General features: G+C 40.1%; 2 protein-coding genes across 8 annotated transcripts in view; one reads left to right on the top strand and one right to left on the bottom strand.

Annotated features, from left to right (window-relative positions):
* The window catches only part of dio3a (iodothyronine deiodinase 3a), a 40,290-nt gene extending 19,115 nt beyond the window's left edge, over positions 1–21,175 (top strand). For 2 of the 7 annotated variants that reach the window (XR_015097078.1, XR_015097079.1), the window contains exons 3-4: positions 8,614–8,742; positions 16,834–17,041. Coding sequence is in view for 1 of the 7 variants with exons in the window: in XM_086094812.1 (XP_085950938.1) it covers positions 6,597–7,385 (789 nt within the window). In the remaining 6 variants the exon portion in view is untranslated. Of the gene's footprint in view, positions 1–4,575; positions 7,815–8,613; positions 8,743–10,855; positions 10,910–16,833; positions 17,042–19,850 lie in introns of those variants that run through there. The other 5 variants (XR_015097075.1, XR_015097076.1, XR_015097077.1 and 2 more) reach the window with 5 other exon arrangements.
* Positions 13,952–21,329, bottom strand: dlk1 (delta like non-canonical Notch ligand 1). Its single transcript, XM_086094809.1, has 7 exons — positions 21,315–21,329; positions 21,082–21,195; positions 20,784–20,861; positions 20,627–20,684; positions 20,310–20,440; positions 19,815–19,956; positions 13,952–17,506 (listed from the first exon to the last, which is right to left on the bottom strand). Exons 3-7 carry the CDS (start codon positions 20,857–20,859, stop codon positions 16,720–16,722), a joined length of 1,194 nt encoding a protein of 397 aa, XP_085950935.1. The 5' UTR covers positions 20,860–20,861; positions 21,082–21,195; positions 21,315–21,329; the 3' UTR covers positions 13,952–16,719.
* Positions 21,330–22,337: the final 1,008 nt, after the last annotated feature.

Raw genomic sequence — 22,337 nt, 5'->3', positions numbered from 1 at the left:
TGGCAGGCGAGTTGCGGAGATACAAACAACCCACAGGCAAATAACAGTTCATTCAAGTTGAGCGTAAACACTCGTCCTCTTTGATTTAGACAGGGCCGCCGAGGGTGAAATCGAGGATTCTTATCCGCTATTCTTTTCTGTTCAAGGTGGGAGACTTGAAAGGGACGGAGGCAGAATTGAAGCTAGTTATAAATCTGTTTTGCTGGATAGTCGTTGAGATATTTCATTAGTTGTGGTTTCTGGAACCCCGCCACGTCAATAAGTAAGCAGCCGGAGGGAAAAAAAACTATTTTCCCAGATCTGCATTGTCCTCGCATGAACCCACGAGCTGCTGCCAAGAACTCCAGCAAAGTTTATAGGAGGTAAAAGTAAGAAGGTTAGCGAATACGCCTTTCGGTGTTCACAGCCGCGGCAACAAAAGCGTAATTCCTCAAAGCAAATTTGGTCACAGCAGGTGGGAACATTTTTTTTCCTCTTATTTTTTTTGTGAGAAGGCAAAGACAGTTTTAGATGATACAGATGTGTCGATGCAGGAAGGGGGATGATGAAGAGGGAGGAGAAAACGAACTTAAAGGGATTGAACAAATACAGTATGTTCAAATGTTCATAAATAAAAAAGAGCAACAAATGTGGAAGTTTGGGGGGGCGGGGGTTCCGGTTGACTGTTGGATTCATTACAGTTGCCTTTCCCAGTCTCAAGGAGCTTTTCTTCCGTCTGCCATCCTTTCCTCCTTTCTGGCTTGTTTTTACATAAACTGAATAGTGGCTGGCTCGGGAGTGTAGTGTTGCTTGTTGAAAGCTTCAAGAAATGAGCAGCAGTAAAGAACTGTTGCATTCATTTATCACAATCCAACACCTCCAAAGATCGTGATTGCCTTGCAATTAGAAGATTCATATTCTTCACATCTGAATTGTAATCCTCTACGAAATGAGGAAAACGCCGCAACAGTGATTTCAAGCCCCCGTCGAACTCCCACCGTCTGCTGTCTGAGTCATGGCGCAGACGATTCACATCTTTCCCGCGTGTCTGCCTTCCACCCGGCAGTCAAATATGACATGGATTTACTGTAACTAAAGATCATGGCTTAACCAATCTACCATGTGCTGGCTCAACCGGGAATGCTTTTGTTAAATACGCACAGTGATTGGCCGTGATCCAGTAATGACTCATGTGTGTGTCCAGATGTGAAGACGCAAACGCTGAACAGACTTCTCCTGCATGACCTCAACGCATGGGGTCACGGTACAGTGTACAGCATGTTCTCTGTATGTCATCGATCTGACAAATTGATTAGTTTGGTTTTATTCAGGAGCCCGAACACAACCAAGTTTATATTGGATATTCGGTAGACTAGGTTATATTTTAAGTTCGGGTTAGTTTCGGTCAACATAGGCATATCGTTAAAGTGGAAGTCAACCTTAAACATTTATTGACATTAGTATTTTATATGTGACCTCATTAGTTTAAACATGACATTCCGATTTATATGGCATTTGTGGAATATGAGTTATGAAGCAAAATCCAGCCGCTTTCATCCCTTTTAGGGGGCGGCCATTTTGCCACTTGCTGTCGAATGAAGATGACATCAATGTTGCTCACGGCTCAGGCAACGACCAATCACAGCTCACCTGTTTTCTGAAGCTGCGCTGTGATTGGTTGTTACCTGATGTCATCTTAAGTCCACAGCAAGTGGCAAAATGGTCGCCCCCTAAAATGGATGAAAATGACTGGATTTTGCTGCTTAACTCATATTCCACTAACGCAATATTAAACATAGTTAGACTAGTGGGGCTGCATAGAACATATTATTGTCCCCCCCAAAAATTTGGGGTTGACTTCCTTTCTAAGTTGCACGATTTGGAGAAATTTCCTGCAAAATATACCCAAGACTTTTTGGAGTTTGAATTATCATCATACACGATGTCGTCATATCACATCAGGCGCCAGTACACTTCATTTCAGCCAGAATTAAAGGATTAACTCTGCATGCGTTTTTTCTATACTTTCTGTAAAGTAGACGATGAAAGGAGAAGAGGAAGTTATGGTTAAGTGAGCACACTTTCTTAATCTTTCATTCATCATGTGGATGACTGAGGACAAGTGTTGCTTCTGTTATATTTTGCGCTGTTTCTTGTTTAATTTTTGTACGCTTCAAACTCCCTCTTTTTGGAATTGGCTTGATATTGACTCTTAGGAATTTGGGAATTTTGTTTGAGTCCATCCACGTGGTTGTTGTTTTTGATAAGAAGTAGCACTGACTAAAAATGTAGAGTGAAATTTGACCAAAAAGGAGTGTTTGTAAAAATATTTGCCAGGAATGATGTTATCTGCTCACCTCAACCACCAAGTCTTAAGGGTTGCCATGGCAGATTGCAGCCAATCATACGCTGCAGTCTACTCTTGTCCTTGGCTGTGGGCACCATGTACCAGATGGTGAGCGGAGAAGATGGACTCATGCACCGTCATTGTTGCAGGATGGTGCCCCAGGATGCACGTCGTCTGTTGTGCTTTTTTTTTTTTTTCTCCGGTGATGATTCCCAAGAGATAGTATAGTGACTGGAACTGGGCTTCTCTAGAAAAACCACATCAATTTAACCTGGGCATATTCATAGTAAGATTGAATTTGTATCCATTGGAGATGAGAAACAGACAACATAATAGATATGGATTTTTAACCATTTTCATTATTGAGGATTCTCACTTGAATACATTGATTATCTACACTCTGAAAACAGTTGGGTCAAAAATAACCCAAATATGGGTAAAAAATGTACTGATCCTCTACTTGGGTCAATTTGACCCAACCTTGAGTTAACTCATTCACTGCCATTGACGACTATAGACGTCAAAAAATTCATGTGAACTATTTCTATTAATTTAATATTTGTTTCCATTTCATTAAATTTTTTATGAAAACCTAGGGGAAAAAGTATTGTAAAATTATAACAGATATAAAATTTGTGATTAATCGTGAGTCAACTATTGAAGTCATGTGATTAATTACAATTAAAAATTGTAATCATCTGACGCCCCCCTTTTTTAAATTAGGGGCGTCAGGCAATACATTTTTTTAAATTGTAACTAATCACATAACTTCACTAGTTAACTAACGATTAATCACAAATTCTATATCTGTTCTAAATTTACAATTTAAAAAAGTCTAAGTTTTCTTTATTTTCGTGAAAAAAAAAGTTAAACTAATAGAAATTGTTCAAATAAATTTTTGACGTCTATAGCCGTCAATGGCAGGGAATGAGTTAAGAAACGGGTCTTTTAACAACTCATAAATATTGTTCAGATCCTGTCTTTACCTTGGAATGGAGGAAAAGTAAAAATTATATATTGATATGCAGTATATATACACATCATGTGGGTTCGTAAACTTGGGGGGGGGGGGATGCGAGTGAATAAAAGTGACTAAAGACATAAGAACACATTTAAGACGAGAAAGTCATTCGTCATCATGAGTCAGGCTTGGACGGCACACGACTTAATCTTCTATCTTTACCGCCTTGTTTGGGTTAGTGAATCATCTTACCAGACAATAACTAATGTCAAAAAGCTGAATGCTACCGTGTCATCTTTTGTTGACATTTCCCTGAGGCATAACAGTGTGGACCTCTGGCGTGCGTGTAAAAACGCTCATGTCTTGTCCTGTATTTGTTGATGTTGCAAAAGCAAACAAACATTAGTACTGGAACATTCATTTCCTTTTGGCTTGTCTGATCTTTTTTTCCTTGTAGTCTTTATTTGTTAACGACATATTAGCTATCTGGCCATTATGAGTGTTCAGTCACCCATCATGTAACTTCAAGTGTGCTATGATACTCACTACGTCAAGACAGTTTTGTGATTTAACATTTCATGTCATAGAGGGTCATTACCCTTGCTTTGTTTGACCTTCACAGCGTAAAAAACTGCCATATAAATCTAGGGATGTAACAATATCCAAACATCACGATACGATAATTATCACGATATTGTGAGGTGGTTGTCGATAAAAAAAAAAGAAGAAAAAGGGTTACAATATTGTAAAAAATTAGCTCATACAAAAAAACACACACACACACACACACACACACACAATATTGTGCTTCTGTACATTACAGCAATTAGAAATATTATAAATATTGTATATATAAAAATATATAAATATAATATATATATTGAGGGACTTAGTTGCTAATGCAAGCACATTTTGACTCTGTTCACAAGCATATTACGTTCCCCTTCATCTGACCATTAACATGGATTTTAAACATAGAAGGGCCAAAACATGCCTTGTGAAAATTAAACGGCACAACAAAAAAAAGCTAGCCACCAGAGGGTGCTAGAACTGCACAAATGGAAATCAACCCAACTTTTTAAACAGATGTTCTCTTTTTAATATTGTGACATGATGACGGGTATATATATCACAAAATCACAACATCTTGTGTTCTGATCTAATTGACAAAAGTCTTTATCTTTTCTTCCTGTTCCTCAGCAGTGAAAAGGAACTAAAAAAAGTGAAACTGGAAAACAACAGACCTTCAATAAACCTCTCATTTCATTGTATAAAAATATACTTTTTATTTTATTTTTTATTTTTTTACTGAAATTACTGTTATTTCCTGAGTGTGAGTCTTCCTGCAAGGCATCCCCTTAGTTTGTCATTCCAGCAATTTTGAATTGGCCACAAAGCACGTGACCAGGAATAGGAAACAATTCTCTTGATCTACGTTCTTAGTTAAGATAGTTAAAATTCTATTTCAGTTGTGAAATTTTATAACAAATCATTAATTATTTTGGTGGTTCATCAACAACATTTGATTTACGAGCCCCTTTGTGTTTGGGTCTTATTATTAGTTTCATCTGGTCTCTTAAAACACGCCCTCGTACGCCATAACCGGCCAATCATTCGGATAATGAGTTGAGTATTTAGCTCTCAACGCCAGTTACGTGTGATTGTTAGTTGCGTAACAGCAAATTTAGAAAGAAAAAAAAAACTTAATTTTTTACAGAAGTAGTTCTGTTTTTGTTCTTTTAATGTTGCACCACACAATATTTGATCAGTCAGTATTGTGTTATTTACTTGGACATGTTTTCTTTTTCGTGTTTCTTTTGGTCATACAAATATCAAATAACTCCTGGTGTTGCTTTAAGCTCTTAAAACATGCACAAGACCATCAGTTGTGTATTTATTTTTTAAAGGAAATGTTTGTGCCTTTCTGTGTGGTGTGGTGTGTGTGGACTGTTTCTTTAAAATGCTAATGTTCCTTTAGTTGACATTCACAAGAAACACACACGCTGAGAATATGAAAGAATTTGGAGTCCAAAATCGTGTATAGATGTGAAGGGGGTAGAAAAAACAAACATGCTGCTTGAGATTTCTTTCAAACGTACATTTTCTAGTAACCAGTTGACATGAGCAAAGTACAGTAGAAAGTTGAACTCTTCTGAAGTTTTATGTTCCGTGAAATATTTCAAACGTGTGTATTTTGCTTTTTCTTTGGCTCTTTTTGCAACGTATTCCAAAAAGGAAGGAGCAACCTCACTAAGGACTGTTAAGAGAAGTCAGACGTGAGACGAATATAAACAGGAGGTTATGTGAAGTCAGCAGTTAATCAAAAAAACAAGACTCAAGCGTCCCCGAAGTTAAATAGGCAGTTATTGTTTTGGGGCTTTCAGTGGTTCCTCGGTTTGAATTGTAATATCACCATTCGCCACTAGATGGTAGACATTGCTTAGTTGTGCTTGGTCTTATTCTGCCCAATACTAACTAATGTGAGTAGACCTAGTCTTTTTTTTTTTTTTTGTAGATTTGGAATGGCATGCAGGACAAACACAGTACCAAAATAATATGAACATTTTGAGTGAGTTGATTTTTGTGGATAAAGAAAATGAGCTCCTTGCGCAATGATAGTTTGCTGTTCAGCAGTTTTGTGCCACCCTTGAATGGTAATTTTTGTGCACAACAAATTTTTTTCTGATTGTTGAAACCCTTTGATGTTAAGAATGGATCTTGCGTTGACCATGAAATATTAAGATACTGTGATGTACATTAGTAAGAAAAAGAAAAAAAGACTAGATATGTGCATATTTTGTGCATAATATTCAAATGGTAATGTGTCATAAATCAGTTTTGGAAATATGTGCGCTGATAAGAAAAAAAGGCAGATGCTGCTGCTATACAGATGTTCGTTCCATCCCTCCTGGGAGAGATCAATGATGTGCAAGTTCAACTAACTTTCCCCAACCCAACTGAACCCATCGTGTTGATTGCCGCAGCCTGCAAGTAACTTGCCATCGCCGTCACAACAGATGAAAAGTCGCCTTTGAGCTCGATGTCACACATGATACGCGACCGGCGCATTTCATTGACTTTCACTTTGATGGCTCTCATCATCGGACTGTTGTCTGGCATCAGCTCAAAGCAGCGGAGTTGACAGAAGGTAATCCCCGCCATGTGAGGCCTCGGCCCCGCTGTGCAGGAGGCGGGGTGTGCATCATTGAGACCTGTGGCTGCTATAAAAAGAGGGGAAGTTGCAAGTCACCCAACTTGAAGCCGGCACACATTTTTAGGGGGGTCGGCGGGGGGGGTGGTGGTCGCACGATGAACACCATGAAGGCCGTCAAGAACGCGCTGGTGTGCCTGGTGCTTCTGCCCCGCTTCCTGCTGGCAGCGCTCACGTTCTGGCTCCTCGACTTTCTGTGCATCCGGAGGAGGTTTTTCCTCCGGATGAAGGAGCGGGAGGAGAGCGACGCCATGGACCCTCCTCTGTGCATCTCCGACTCCAACCGCTTCTTCACGCTGGACTCCCTGAAGGCGGTGTGGCACGGACACAAGCTGGACCTCCTCAAGGCGGCGCACCTCGGGCGCGGCGCGCCCAACACGGAGGTGGTGCGGCTGGAGGACGAGCGGCGCGGGCGCATCCTGGACTTCGCCCGCGAGAGGAGACCGCTCGTCCTCAACTTCGGCAGCTGCACTTGACCCCCCTTCATGGCGCGCCTCAAGGCGTTCCAGGGGCTGGTGCTGGACCACGCCGACATCGCCGACTCTGTGCTGGTGTACATCGAGGAGGCGCACCCGTCGGACGGCTGGGTCAGCACCGACGCGCCTTATCAGATCCCCAAGCACCGCTGCCTGGAGGACCGGCTCCACGCGGCGCAGCTCATGCGCTCCGAGGCGCCCGGGTGCCCCGTGGTGGTGGATGGCATGGAGAACCCTTGCAACGTCGCCTACGGCGCCTACTTCGACAGACTTTACATCCTGCAGGAGGGCAAGATCGTTTACCAGGGGGGCAGGGGACCGGAGGGCTACCGGATCTCGGAGCTGAGGGACTGGCTGCAGCGCTACCGGGAGCGGCTGGTGCGAGGCGGCAGTCTGGTCGTTCACGTGTAGACCGACGCATGTCGAGCTGCTATAGAAAACAACTGAAATGCTGCACATTTTGGGTGTTCTAGAACTCCTCTTTAATCCTACTATAGTACTGTATTTCGTTTGTGATGAGCCTCCCCTCCCGCCACGGCATTTACCTGCAAAAACAAAAGCAAAGGTTAGTTTGCGACTAACTTGCGATGTGAACAAGCGCGCGTCACTGCTTGCGCTCCTCGGTATTGTTGTGAAGTTCGGTTCTGAAACGGCGTACGTCCGGAGAACCGGTACTGATATATGAGATCCTGAGGAGCTTCGACTGATGCTCTCTTGTCCAGATCGCTTTTTTTGGTACTGTACATATAGACCGTGTGTGCGCGCGCGTGTGTGTATGTGAGTGTGTGTGCTTTTATGCGTATATTTTTTCATACAATAAAATGTCTTCATCTACCTCTACACTGTTGCGCATTCTTGCTTCGAATAATTGTATTATTTTTCTTGCTGACTAGCTGCTGTTTCTATACATTAGCGTGGCGCTTAGCGCTTAGAAAACAATGTTTTGTTTGGATTTGTCTGGGGTTTTTTCTTTGTGTGTGTGTGTGTGTGGGGGGGGGGGTATAAAACAAAAGGAAGAAGCCTCAATTTCCTGCACTGTAAGACAAAACTGGCCTCTGCATGCATTCCTGTGGAAATGTTCTTTATGTGCAGCACTTATTGAAGCTATACAGTCAAATTTCCCCCTAGCTCCCTTATTTTTAATCTCTTTTTAAATATATGTCTGTAATCTATGACAGACCTTTACAATTGATCAACATAATACTGAAAAAGAACTCAAATATTTAGATAAATGCACTATATTTAATTATATATAAATAGTTAAAATATTCAGAAATATATTTAATTAAAGGCATGTTTTCTAAAAAAAATCTGAAATGTAAAACAAATACAAAAGTTGTTCTAAATAATTAATTTTAATACATAAATATTCCAAAAACAATTCTTGGTAAAGAAATAAATGTTGAGTTGAGTTTTTTTTTTTTTTTTAATACACATACTTTTAAAGTGATGGCTAAGTGATGGCTTTTTCTTTTCATCATGAGACATGTTCCTAATATTTTGTCCCTCTCTAAATAAGTTTAAAAAACTGTCCAGATTACAATAAACACCATGAGACAGTGAAGTTCTATACCCCTGCAAACCACAAACGCATTGAGCATTGTCATCTTTGTAAAAGCTTCTCCTCTGTACCGCGCAGGGGCACCTAATGAAGATTCCTGCGAGTGTATATCTGCAGCAAAGAAGCCGCATTCTCCAGCGCCACCTCCTCCTAAGCCTTTGTACTACTTACAACTAAATGAGGATAATCACACATGATCCTATTAATGTGAGTAATATATCGACACAAATGTTTTGGAGGCTTAGTACACCGACCCCCCCCCCCCCCCCCCCCCCCCATACATGTGCGAGGAGGCTTCATGTAGACTAACTGTAATAGAAACTCGGGAGTTTTTGCCAGTCAATTCAATCATTAACCCCAATACAATCCTGTCTTATGACCCCAACCAGATAAATGAATACATCGACTAGAATCCAATCCAAGTCATTTAAAAAAAAAAGTGTCCAACTACCGTACATGAAATCCACATTGTACCGTTGCGCCAATTTATGCAATCAGCGGTGTGCGCACTGGCAAGAGCAAGGCAGATGACAAAAGTTGGCCTTTATTGGAAAGTAGAGGTGGCAAGAGAACTCTTACGCTGTACTCGAATATAAGTGCAGATAATTTGTGTAAAGAAGGACCACATGTTTGTTTGTTTTTTTGTCTGAGACAGTGTAATTGCTTTCATCATGAACCAAATGAAAAAACGTTTGTCAACAGATGTATTTGTTTGTTCAACCACAATGGGGTCTGCGTCCATTTGCAATCAGCGGTGTGTACTGTGTTGAGTATGACAAAGTCGATCAAGTTGTTTTATGTAATCCTGCACAATAACCAACTCATTAGATGGCTAAATACCCATAACTACTATAACTATGTGTTACTTGTTACCTAATTTGCCAACTTTTACATGTATTAATGGTAGTGTAAATGAAAATGAATTATGAGGAAAAAAACATAAACAAGACAACTAATAACTAGCTATCCAACCTGTTGACATCCTAATCCAAACCCTAACACTAACTAACTGTCTGCTAAATTGGAAGATTACTAACTAGATAGACTGGGTTACATTTTGATAAATAATTTGCTGTGTAAATAATTAAATTACGTATATTTTTGCTAACCAACATACATACCAGCTACCTAACTTGTTAACTAATTTATTAGCAACAGTGATTAACATTACATGTGACCTTTGTGCTTTTATAACCAACCAACTAACTAACTAACTAAACCTTTTGGTATAAATGCAAACTTTCTCAAACAACTTAACATATAGACCAGAAAAATGAAAACTAACTAGTAAGATGGCGACTTGGTTAATAGATAAAAACATTGTTTGCTAAATTACCATTTACTTGCTAACTAGACAATTAAACTATTTGCTAACTTACTACCAAGCTACTACTTTACTTGCTTGCTAGACTACTAGTTATTTAACTTTAAAACAACTAAACAAAACTTAATAGTAACCTAAGTGTCTAACCAGAAATTACTCACTTTTTACTAACCTTTGCTAACATGACAACTGACCAATTTACCTGATAACGAGGTCATTTACTTTTCTTTGCTAACTAGAAATGTTGTTTGCCAACATAATGGCTAGTTACCTAACTCGCTAGTAACGTAACAACTTGCTGTTTTGTAACAACAAGCTTTTAGGAACTGTCAACATAACTTGCTGGCTACATAACTTAGTCATTTGCTAAATAACAAACCACTGACTACGTATCAGTAACTAACTTTTTTTTTTCCCTATTTTTCCTAAATTAACAAAACTCAGTAGCTAGCAAACACTTTCATTAAAAATAACTATTACTCCAACTTTATTTTTGCTGCCTCGTTGACTAAATTACCAAGATTTCATGTAGTGAAATTACTTACTTGATACCTAACTAACCGTTTGCTAGTTTGGTAACTATCTACCTAACTTGCCAACAATTTAACTAAATGATTGGTTGTTGTTTTTTCAAGTGAATGTCCTTTCTACCTGACATCTTAAGTAGATAACTAATCATAAAAATGGCTTGTGATTAGCTGCTTAATCTTTCATAATGAAGTAAATGTTTCAATTTGGTGTTGATGCTATCCAAGTGTGAATCAAGTGTCCTGATTTCACTGCTCATCTGGAAGTCATTTGAAGTGCTAGGAGCAGACAGATGAGTTTGGGGTGCCAACCTAAGTCGAAGAATATAGTAACTGGATCTAATGAGTGCGCCCGCCCCTCAAAGGAAAGCACACTGGATTCTTTCCATGCGCACGTTGCATGTTGCGCCTCATCAGTCACGCCAAAGGGTCAAGGGTTAACATGTGTTGCTCTGTTTTTCTTTTATAGCTCGGCGAGGAAGCTGAGCCATTTTGGAGGGGAGGGCCCCTCTCCGGTCTCCGGGGGTCATAAGTAGACACATGAAAATGTGAGGCGGGGACCCTGGGCCCCAGCACACACAAAGTTCTCTATGTACATTTTAAGCGTTAAACACATTTCTAATGCTCCTCGCTTACATGATATAGAAAACAGGCTCAATGAGACCCCCCGAGAGATATCTTGTAACGTCACTTTCAGACTTTTTAATAGCAACAGTTGCAATCAACAAAAGTTATTCACATATCGTTAGTTCATTAGGAGTAAAGTTCATGAATGGCTGACCGTCATCTGTAACAAATTTAGCTGCAATTGGAAATTTAAATCACAGATGAATGGTGTTGCAATTTTAACTGGAGTTAGAATTTTGTAGCGTAGAGAGTCTTTGTCAGTGATATCGAGTGCAGTCAATGCATATAGCTGCATTGGCCACAAAAATGTGCCATGTTGCATGTGGTCCAATAAAACGGTAATATATAAAAATGTTGTTTCCCCCAATAAGAGCAGCAGGGGTCACAGTTTTTCCGGAGCGGCAAGTTAAGTGTGCTAAGGTCTGTCCGCCCTATATGTGAAAGAGCACTAACCGCCGCAATAACTAGCAAGACAACAGACTGATGAAATTATTGTTTGAAGCCCCCAACCCTCCAAAAAAAAATGGTTGCATGTCATTGGACATAAGTTAAAAATGTACTTGTATATAATTTTTGGTACAATTATTTGTTATGTGTAAGCATATGAATGAAGTCCAATATTGTCAGAGGTGTGGTTTGCCATGAGGCAAGGCAAGCAATTGCTTGGGCAGCAATGACAATTGACCCTCTCAAATTTCATGAGTCGGTGTTTTGTTTTGTTTTGTTTTTTTCTTGAAAAACGCAACCATGGTCGTAAGGCTGATTATTTTTCATTTTTTGTAAATGATCATGAATAGTAGTAAAGCTTTTATTTAAAAAAATACCAACCATGTATATAGTAAGGCGTATAGTGTGTGTATATATATATATATATATATATATATATATATATATATATATATATATATATATATATATATATATATATATATATATATATATATATACTATATAAGTATAGTAAGGTGTTTTATTTTTCAAAACGACCATAGTAAGGTGTTTTATTTTTCAAAACGACCATAGTAAGGTGGGTTTTTTTTAAATGACCATGGGCGTAAGGCGTTTACATTTTTTTTATACATTTTTTTTAAATATAGTAAAGGCGTTTTTTTTTTTAAGCGACCATGTATAGTAAGGCATTTAAAAAAAGATGACCATCATAAGCGTCTTTAAAAAACACAAAAAAACCATATATAGTAAGGCCTTTTTTTTTAATGACCATGTATATAGTAAAGCATTACCATGTATTTATTGCAAGGCGTCTTTTTTTCTTTTCTTTTTTCTTTTTTTAAATGACCATGTTATAGTAAGGCTGATTTTTTTGTGTGCGTAAATGACCATGCATAGCAATTAGTAAGTTAAAACGGCCATTTATAGTAAAGCTTTTATTTTTTATTTTTAAATTAAGCAATTTAGTAATTTTATTTTCCTGTTTTCTGACTGACTTAGAAGGATTCTTGCTAAACTTAAACAAACTAAAACAAAACAAGCCACTTGAATGAAGTACAATTAATGGTGATTGTTTATTGATAATTTTAAATGACGTACTATATATACTACGAATGGCCGCCAGGGGCACCCAATCTCTTCTTGCTTGGGGCCCCTGAGGAATGTTGCTACGCCACTGGATATTGTCATCTTCGGTGACTGTGGCCACACCTTGTGTTAAAAAAAAGTCAGAGTGACCCCCACCAACTCAGTACTTGTAGTAGTACACAAATGGTCAGGCACCCACGAATTTAATATCTGTTCTAAATGTACAAATATTTTTTTTCTAGGTTTTCATACTCTTCTTAACAAAAGTGGGAATTTTTTTTTTAACTAATAGAAATAGTTCAAATGAATTTTTTACGTCTGTAGCCGTCAATGGCAGTGAATGAGTTAATCTTTAGTTAAGTCAACTTAAAAACAAAATCTAATTAATATTGGTTTATAATTACGGCAGTTATTTTACTTTTGGACCACTTGAAAAACATTTTTTTTTTTAAATTATAATTAATAAAAAATATATAAAATAAATTAATTTACATGACATTACACATTTCAGGTTACATAAATTCATTATTCGCATCAGTCAAAACTAAAATATTAGGTCTGACAGATTACTTATTTTATTTTTATTTTTTTAAGTTCATTCGAATGTTTAATTTATTACAGTGTATTCAGCCCAATTGAGGTAAACAGCTTATTTGAGCAAGTGACGTATTTTACCCACCATCTTGATCAACATACCACTGTGGAGAAGAACAACTGGCACGGAGGGACTTTATTTTCTACGCACAGACTGTACACTAGTATACATATTGTGTTGCCTTCGCCATGCCTTTGGTTATGAATGGATGACATCTTGCGGCCCTTTTAGAAATTACACCATAACGTTGTTGACCCTCATTCAGAAAAAAATGCTTTCAATGCGATCCATTAATCCCACACAGACGTGTTTAAATCATTGGTTTCCTCGCTATAGTGAGCCAACACTTTATAAACAAACCTAAAGCTTCCATGTTCTTTCCAACCAGTAAACCATTAAGATGAAGAGGATTTAAGTCTTGCATATCTATTTTCACGAGGGTGATTTTTTTCCCCCCAATCACGTCTGCTGGGACAATTTTTGTCCACCAGAGGGAGACAGAGACTGGAAATCGACTTTACTATTTGCTCCATATCAAAGTGTAAGCCACTTATGGATGGGAGTGCTCAATTCGTAAAGAGTGTGTCACTGTTTTGCGCATCAGATGACTTGCATTTGGTTTGACGTCACATCTGATCGAGATGTTTAGCTAAATGTGGTTTGTAGACGTTTTGTCTAAAAGCTTGAAAAAGCTGCCTGATAAAGTGACAAGATAAGGCAACACGCTGATAGCAAGTGAGAGTAAAAGCATGAGGTCAAGATGGAAATCACATCACATGCTGATGCACACTTTTCTTCTTCTTTTTAAATACGTTTTATTAAAGACAACGTACAGCCAGTAAAAACATTGTCGGACAAAAAGCACAACAGCAAATATAGATTTTATAGATGGTTGCAGTAAAAGCAGAACATTGACTCGACCGCACTGTATTAAAGTGGATATTTTAATCATTTTAATCAATTTAAATGTTCTAAGCATGACTAAATGGGACATCAATTGTAGCATTGTAATTTTTTAAAAACTAGATTGCTTTAAAGAAAATTACCCTTTTCTTCATTTCAACATTTAAAACCTCTGACTTTCAAACATATTGTACAGTAAAAAAAAAAAAAAGAAGTTTGATTATTAGAAACAAATAATTCTGAAAATACACTTTTTGTTATTTGTGTGTCAATTCTACATTTGTCTTCTATTTACACATATGTTATCCTAATTTAATTCACTTTTGTATTCCCAGTTGTATTTCTAAAACAGTGTGACTTCAATAAATTATGATGGGGAAATGTTCTAAAAACAGGAAAACATCAATCTTCCTGTGTATACAACCACAAGCAAATTTACCATTTGTCTCCAGCTAATAAATCTGAATATGTTTCAATGCACGATGCTGCACACATGTGACTCTATCACAAAATGACACATAGCATCCGCATATTTACAGGTCATAATCCCCCCCTTCCCCTTGTCATCAGGAGGAGCGGGGTGGCTGCATTTTCTCAGCTTTGATCCAACCCTCTTTTTCAGAGCTGCCACTAAGCAGTAAGTAAAGTTGGACAGAAACTTTAAATTATGTTCCAGACTGATCAATAACGGACGAGAAGCGTAACGAGGAGACAAATGTTGCAATTTTCATTCATATTTGAAGGGGACAAATAGAAAAAGTTACAATAAGAAATGCCCACAGAGAGGACATTGCAGTCTGCAGCATTCGACACCTCCAGGCACACTGAGTAAAAACAATTTTTACATGAAAATTATTATATTTATAATAAGCACTTGCTACGTTTGAAATGGAATACATGCACAACAGGGGTCACCACTCTTTTTGAAACGGAGCTACTTCTTGGGGTCTTGATTGATATGAACACTTTTGAAATATCACATCATCTCAAATAATTATACATGATCAATCTGAGTAATTAACTCTATAAAGCTGGAACCATGAAATATATGAGAGAAAATTCTGATTATTTGTAAATAGCATTCATTGGTCCTTTTGAAGAAGCAAAAAAAAAAGGAAAAATAATTAAAATCAAAGTCTACATGACTTAATTTGTCCGGTCTTTAAATCCTGCTTTAAATCCGTACATTTATAACTGTCAAAAATATAATAATAAAAAGACATATCAAACATATTTTCAAAAATAACAATATTAACTTATTCGCAGCCATTGACGGCTATAGACGTCAAAAATTCATTTTATATTTAATATGATGCGTTATAGGGTTAATGATTTTCATCTATGTGAAACACTGATCATGTTAATGAGTTCTTATAATTATCCAAAGTTATTAACAAGGTAGGAAAGATAATTATACAGTAGCCTAAGTACTTAATGTTTGTAAATCTTTAAGTGTTTACATTTTTTTATGAGTACTTTTACAACATTCCTTGGAAATCACAATTTCACATGAAAACAGGAGGTTGTTGGTGACCCCTTATGTACAGTTCACCATTAGGCATAACGGGTTTGCACAATTTAAAACGAGAGCCAATACAAGATGGAAAAACATCTTCTTCCAAAATAATGTTAAGCCTCCTGTTATATTGTGGGTCAAATTGGCCTTTTTTTTAAGGTACGTTTGAAAATATTTGAAATATGTAAAAAGGATCCAACACGACAAATTCACAATATTTTTGTGTATGGCCAAAAACTCTTGCTGTGGATATGGATTTTCATTTCTGGTTGTTCCAGTCCACTTGCACTGGGGCAAATCAGATTTAGAGGATTGAACTGAAATTGAAAAGCATAAAATCCCCTCCACGACTCTTATATTAGATCTTATTCAATTGTGCAAGTGTACCTAATGTTTTGCCAACACTTTTTTTTGGCATTAACGCTGAAAATGTTCCGTATGCTTCTAATATGTTTGCATATATTGAACTAATGACAAAAAGAACTGGCACACAATAGTTTGCTTGTTATTTGGTATATAACATATCTCATAATGTCACACGTTACAGCAGTGGTTCTCAAACTGGGGTCCCCGGGCACCCAGGGCTCCATGAGTTGTAACTTGGGGGTCCAACAAAAATACTTTATACTTCGTAGTTTTAGCTTAGCTTCGGGCCAATCAAAAGTTGACAACACATGGATAAATCACTACTTTTGGTTTTAATATGAAACACAATGTGTCTGTTTCTCTGCGGGAATTAAACTGGCGTGTCACTTTTTTGGAAATAGTCACTCGAGTGATTGGAATGGAAAAGTTGCTAAATATAGCGACCAAATGGCTACGTTTGCAAATCGCTGCTCTCTGTTCTATTGTTAGTGGAAGCAGTTCATGTCATCTGATGATGGATAAATATTCCAATTAGTACAATTCAATTTGGTTCCTTTCTTTCAAAAAAGGTCATGTAGGTTGAAATGTTCAAAATATGAATAATTCCTGAGGCATTTCGGGGGGTGCGCATTGTAGTTCAATTGGCGTTACGAGGGAGTTCTTAAAATGTCTCTCCCGTAAGGAGTCCTGGACCCAAAAAGTTTGAGAACCCCTGCAAGTACTTACAATCCGGTGCCATGTTTGTGCTCGACCGTACATTCAAATATTCCACTGTAACAGAGGTCAGAGGTCAGATGGAGGTGTAGTGCCTCCCGAAGCTGTTCAGTCTGATCTTCTCCGGCAGGATGATGTTGACCGAGTGTTCCGTCTCCTCCTGGCTGGCTCCGCCCGCCTCCTTCAGCAGGTGTTCGCGCTGTTGCCGCACCAGCTTGCTGTACTTGGCGTTGGCCAGCCACGCCTCGCAGCGGCCGAACAGCACGATTCCCGTGGTGGCCAGGATGACCAGGCAGGTGAGCAGGGCCAGCATCCCGAAGCACAGCAGCTGACCGTGGCTGGACAGCGCGCCGGGGGTGTGATGCACCGTCTCTTTCAGCGTGATCTTCAGCAGATCCCTCTCGGGCGGTTGGAGAAGCTTGTGGAAGGCGTGGGCGGGGAGCGAGTAGTGCTGCGGCGTCAGCGAAAACACCCGGCGGTCCGCGGGCTTGGCGGCGGCCTGACCGGGCTTGGGTTTGGGCCGGTGGTGGGCAGAACACAGCCGGCCTGAAAACCATTTGGGGCAAAGGCAGCGGAAGGTTCCGTCGGCTTGCGTGACGCAGGTGGCGCCGTTGGCGCAGGGCGCGGCGCCGCACGGAGAGACGCCGGTGTCGTTGCAAGTCGAATCCACGAAGTCTGGCGGGCAGGAGCAGGTGAAGGTCGCCCCGTGGCTTGTGCAGTTGCCGCCATGTAGGCACGGGTTGGATTGACAGGCGTCGGGAGTGATCTCGCAAAAGTTTCCGGAAAATCCGGGGGGGCATAGACAGGAAGCTTCCGAGGTGTCACTCGTTTCTGTGCAAGTGCCTCCATTCTGGCAAGGAGAGCTGAAGGGCAGAAGAGAGACTCAGGAAGGTGCTCACTAACAGTTTAGCGGTTCACTCGTCTGAATGCCATGTAAGTTCTCTTGAGATCTGTCCTGGGTCCCCCTTTTTAAGTGCCATAGTGATTTTGATGATCTGACTCAAAGTGGTTAGCAGTGGCATCATCACAAGCAAGCTAATGATGATCCTCAGGGTAGTGTCCTGGGGCCTCTGCTGTTTTTTGTATTTCACCCACAAAAAATCGACACCAAGATTCACGCCAACTACCAGCTAAAGGTTTCTTGTGGGTTTCGACATACTTGGTGAATAAATATTCCAGTGGACGGATGGCTGATTAAGACAGTACTATGGATGGATGGTTGTCAGTTGGATGAATGGATGGATGGAAAATACACTACTAATGGATGGATGGATGGATGGAAAGTTGACTGGAATAACTTGAATAATCTTTGTCCATTTCATACTGATGGATTGACTGCTGTCTTTTTTTATTTAATTTTTTATTTTCACATTTATTTTTTTACTTGGGGGTAATCAAATCTTGCTTAGGTTATCAGCTACTTCTATAAACCGAATGTCAATTCATGAGGTCCTTCACGACCCTGTCCTGGGGCCTTTTCAATATTCCCAATGCTGACTAATCTCACTTAAAAAAAACAAGTTGCCTTTTATATATCTGTGCTGAAAACCCACAGAGATGAGTTTAATTGCAACCAATGCACCTCGAGACATGATACATGATCTGAAATTAAAGCATAGGAAATGACATTTTCCCGACTTTGGAGGAATTCTAATGCAGCTCCACTTGCAAGACATTTCATGTCAGAGCAGAATCAATGAGTCACTTTCCCTGAAGCGCACGCGAGTGCGTTGCTGTGAGCGTGTTGAAGACGGCGCAGACTTGTCATCTCATTTATTTATCAAGGCTTATGAAGACGTTCCTCAGTACACTTTCAGCGGGCTTGATATTTTCAGTTCATTTTATTATTGTTCTAATCCTGTCTTTAAACTTTTTAGATACAGAAAACAAATAATGCTCTTTCTTTAGGACCTTAAAGGATAAATAATATGCGATTTTAACACAAATGAAAACTGTTTTGGTTTTTTTGCCCTGTGCTGAAAGGCTTTGGTCAAAATACCCCAAAGATCAATAATTACAGCATTTCAGGATGAAAGTCTGGGGGTGGGGGTGGGGGGGCTTGCCTGTCTGAGCTCCCTACTGTGTGGTGTCGCCAAAACAATTTTCTGATGTGGGCGGCTCACAAAAAAGTAATTGGTCATGTAATTTCACACTTGATGGGCAAGCCGGAACTCAAGAGACGCAAATATTTATATACAAGCAATAAAAAAATCAACTTTCCATCATATGACCCCTTTAAATTGCCAGTTTTATGATGATTAGCCCATGAGGTCCGTTTGTGGATTTAAAGGGGAAGTCTACCTTGAATATTTCTTGACAGAATTATGTCATGTGTGACCTCACTAGTCGAAACATGATTAATATCACATTTGTGGTCTATGAGTTATGCAGCAAAATTCTGCCATATTTATCCATCTCAGAGGGCGGCCATTTTGCCACTTGCTGTCGACTGAAGATGACATCACAACGACCAATCACAGCTCACCTGTTTTCTGAAGCTGAGCTGTGATTGGTCGTTACCTGAGACCTGTGATGTCATTTTCACTCGACAGCAAGTAGCAAAATGGCCGCCTTCTGTTATTGATAAAACGGCTGGATTTTGCTGCTTAACTCATATTCCACTAACCAGAATACCGTATTTAGACTAGTGGGGCTGCATAGAACATATTATTGTCAAGAACTTTTTTTGGGGGGGGGGGGTTGACTTCCCCTTTAATTATGGAGTACGGTTGCCTTCAAGGGACAAAAGTCATTTGGCAAAATGCTCTGTTCTAAAATTCAAAGTCCTCTATCTGTGTCTTCAAATGACATCCAAAATCGATGCAGTTCATGCTTGGATAATGAATAATCCTTGATAATTGAAGAAAGTTCCGTCGGCCAAATCAAGTTGGAGTTTCACAGGAATGGCAATAGCCCTTCATCAGGAACCATGTTTGGTTACTTTTTGGTTCGGTCGATTTGAGCGGTGTCCAAGTACTTTTGTTGGCTTTAGTGAATGCTTCATTGTCATTATAAGCAGAGCTGAGTTGTCATGTGTTTGACTGAGGAGTGATATTTCTGTCAGAAAAGCACCATTTTACCACAACATACCTTGTATTGGTACTCGGCCATCCTTAGTACCGATTATTGCTTAAAAATGACATTTGAAAAGACTGAAATCAATTCTCGTACCCATCACTGAGACAGACGTTCTTCCTCATCTGACAGGTTGGTCCGGTGAAACCTCGGGGACAGACGCACAAGTACCCCCCCTCGCCGGTCTCTATGCAGGTGGCATTCCCAGCGCAAGGCCGTGACGAGCACAGGCGAGTATCTGTGGTGACACACAAAAAAGCATTCTGTTTTTAGCGCTGACGTCTCTTTTCCTTCTCGCTCGCTCTCTTCCCACGTGCTTGGCAACGTCTCGCCTCACGTCCTCCATTTACACTCCGCCACTGCAGCATTGCTTTAACTCCCAAATCGTATTCTATATGACGGGGAAATGTGTTTTCAAGTACCTTCCTTAACCACTCGGGTCACCTTTTCGCAACCTTCATCAAGCCTAAAAATAAACCCCAGTATATTTCACATGTCCCTTGGGGGGGCTCAGTGACTCGCCCTAAGGCCCGATGATGTCTGCTGCTGCTGTGTGTGTGTGTGTGTGTGTGTTACTTAATGGGGTCTCACCTTGGTCACACAGGCTGCCCACCCAGCCCTGTTGACACACACACTGCCACGCTTTCTCGCACGAGCCGTGCAGGCAACCCGGGAAGCGGATGCAGCGCTCACAGTGCTCTCCCTGCCAGCCTGGTTTGCACCTGCAAAAAAAAAAAAAAAAGGGAACAATCCCAAACTATTAATACACACGCCTTGTCCCCATAATGCCAGCGTGCCGAGATGAGACATTGATTATGGCCAGAAATCCATTGTTTGTACAAACAGCGCTCCATTGATGTATTAAAAACGCAGGATATGAGTTTTTCTTATCACAAAAGCATCACTACCTGCACTTTCCAGTCTTCTCACAAAATCCGTTCTCCGCGTTACAGCTGCATCCCCAACCTCATGGGAGGACAAGAGAGACGCATTGTTTCAAAACACAATAAGAATCCAAAAAAAGCTGCCGGAGTTGACAACGTGACGTATGTCTAATCGCGTTACCTCCGGCGACGCTTGTGATGGCTGCAAACAAGAGCGCGGCCGTGAGATGCATTGTGATAGTCATTGTGGGGCGCATACCTGCGAATAAGAAATACAAATACATGAATAGTTTCCAATTTAAAAAAAATTAAAAAAAGTTCCCCGAACAGAAAAGGCGCGCTTTTTCCATCATAGATGCGTCTCGCATGCACACGCACACGCGTGCAATGTAGACAAAGGGATAAGCCACTTCCTTCCTAAAGCTTCACTTCAACCCCCCAAAAAATCACTCGAACCATATATACACAAAAGATCTTACCTATGTAGCACCGGCGTGCAGTCTCCGGGTGATGTGACTCATATTTGAGGGATGCGTCGGGGCTGGGAGAGCCAAGAGCCAGGGCGCGCAGATGGAAGTGATAACAGGGCTGCTCTAGATGGAGAGGTAGGGTGGGGGGTGGTTTGGGGGGGGCAGAGGGTGGGGGGAGGACCCGGAGGTTTTGACGGGACTGCTGCATCGAGCAGCATCCCGGTGCAACAAGCTCCTCCTACCTGATAAAAGGGCGCGTGTGCGTAAAGGCAGCGTGATTCCAACCCCCACCGACCCTCCACCACCTCTTGTGCAATCAAGTGCCACCACTGTGTTGCCTGTGACTGCCAATGTAATGAGACTGCCCAGTGATGATTTTATATGAAAATAAATAAATAACACAATCAGGAAAACTATAAGATTACTGTACCTCTTACTGCCTGGTGTGCTGTGTCAATCCGATTTGTAAATGGCTGAAACAATATTCCAGATTTGTGTTTCACTTGTAGACTTGCAGACTTCATAGGGCTCAATTATTTCGGCCCCGCATTCCAAAAAGCATATCCGGGACACGCTTGGGATTGACGATGCTATACAGTAAAACAACAAAGAACCACAGGAATAGGAACGGAGAGTGAGCAGGAACAGGAACTTGGACGTTCTAGGGATATCACTCCAAAAAACAACAAAGAAAGCGAAACAGGAAAAGGAACATAGTTAACGAAAGAGAAACTCAGACCCTCTTGAGGATATTTCTATTAAAACAACACAGGAGCAGGAAGTTAGTGGGATCAGAAACTCAGGCGTGCTACTCCAAAAAGTACACACACGGGACATGAAGACAGCAGGAACAGGAACTCGGATACAAAAGAACACAGGAAAAGGAACAGCATAAGCATACAAAGAAACTTCAAGACAGTGTAAGGATATTTCTTTAAAAACGATACTGGAACTCAGACATGCTAACTGTGTTAGACACAGGTACAGGAACATTGAGTGAGCAGGAACAGGAACACTCCAAGGATATTATTTTAGAAACAACAAAGGGTCAGGATCAGAGAGTCATATCGGAACAGCAAATCTGCCAATACGAATAAATACTTCAAAAACCATGCAGGAGCAGGAATTCAGACACACTGAGGATATTACATTAAAGACAACAAAAACAGAGAGTAAACTGGAAGTTGGAATCCATACATCTGTTATCTCAGTCAGAAACAATTCATAGAATGCCATCAGAAACAGGAAATTTGACAATATGGATA

The sequence above is a fragment of the Leptonotus elevatus genome, chromosome 14, assembly GCF_054856555.1.
Source record: "Leptonotus elevatus isolate MCC_2025b chromosome 14, RoL_Lele_1.0, whole genome shotgun sequence".
Lineage (NCBI taxonomy): Eukaryota > Metazoa > Chordata > Actinopteri > Syngnathiformes > Syngnathidae > Leptonotus > Leptonotus elevatus.
Note: the sequence above shows the minus strand (reverse complement) of the source record. Positions and strands in the feature narration are given on the sequence as shown.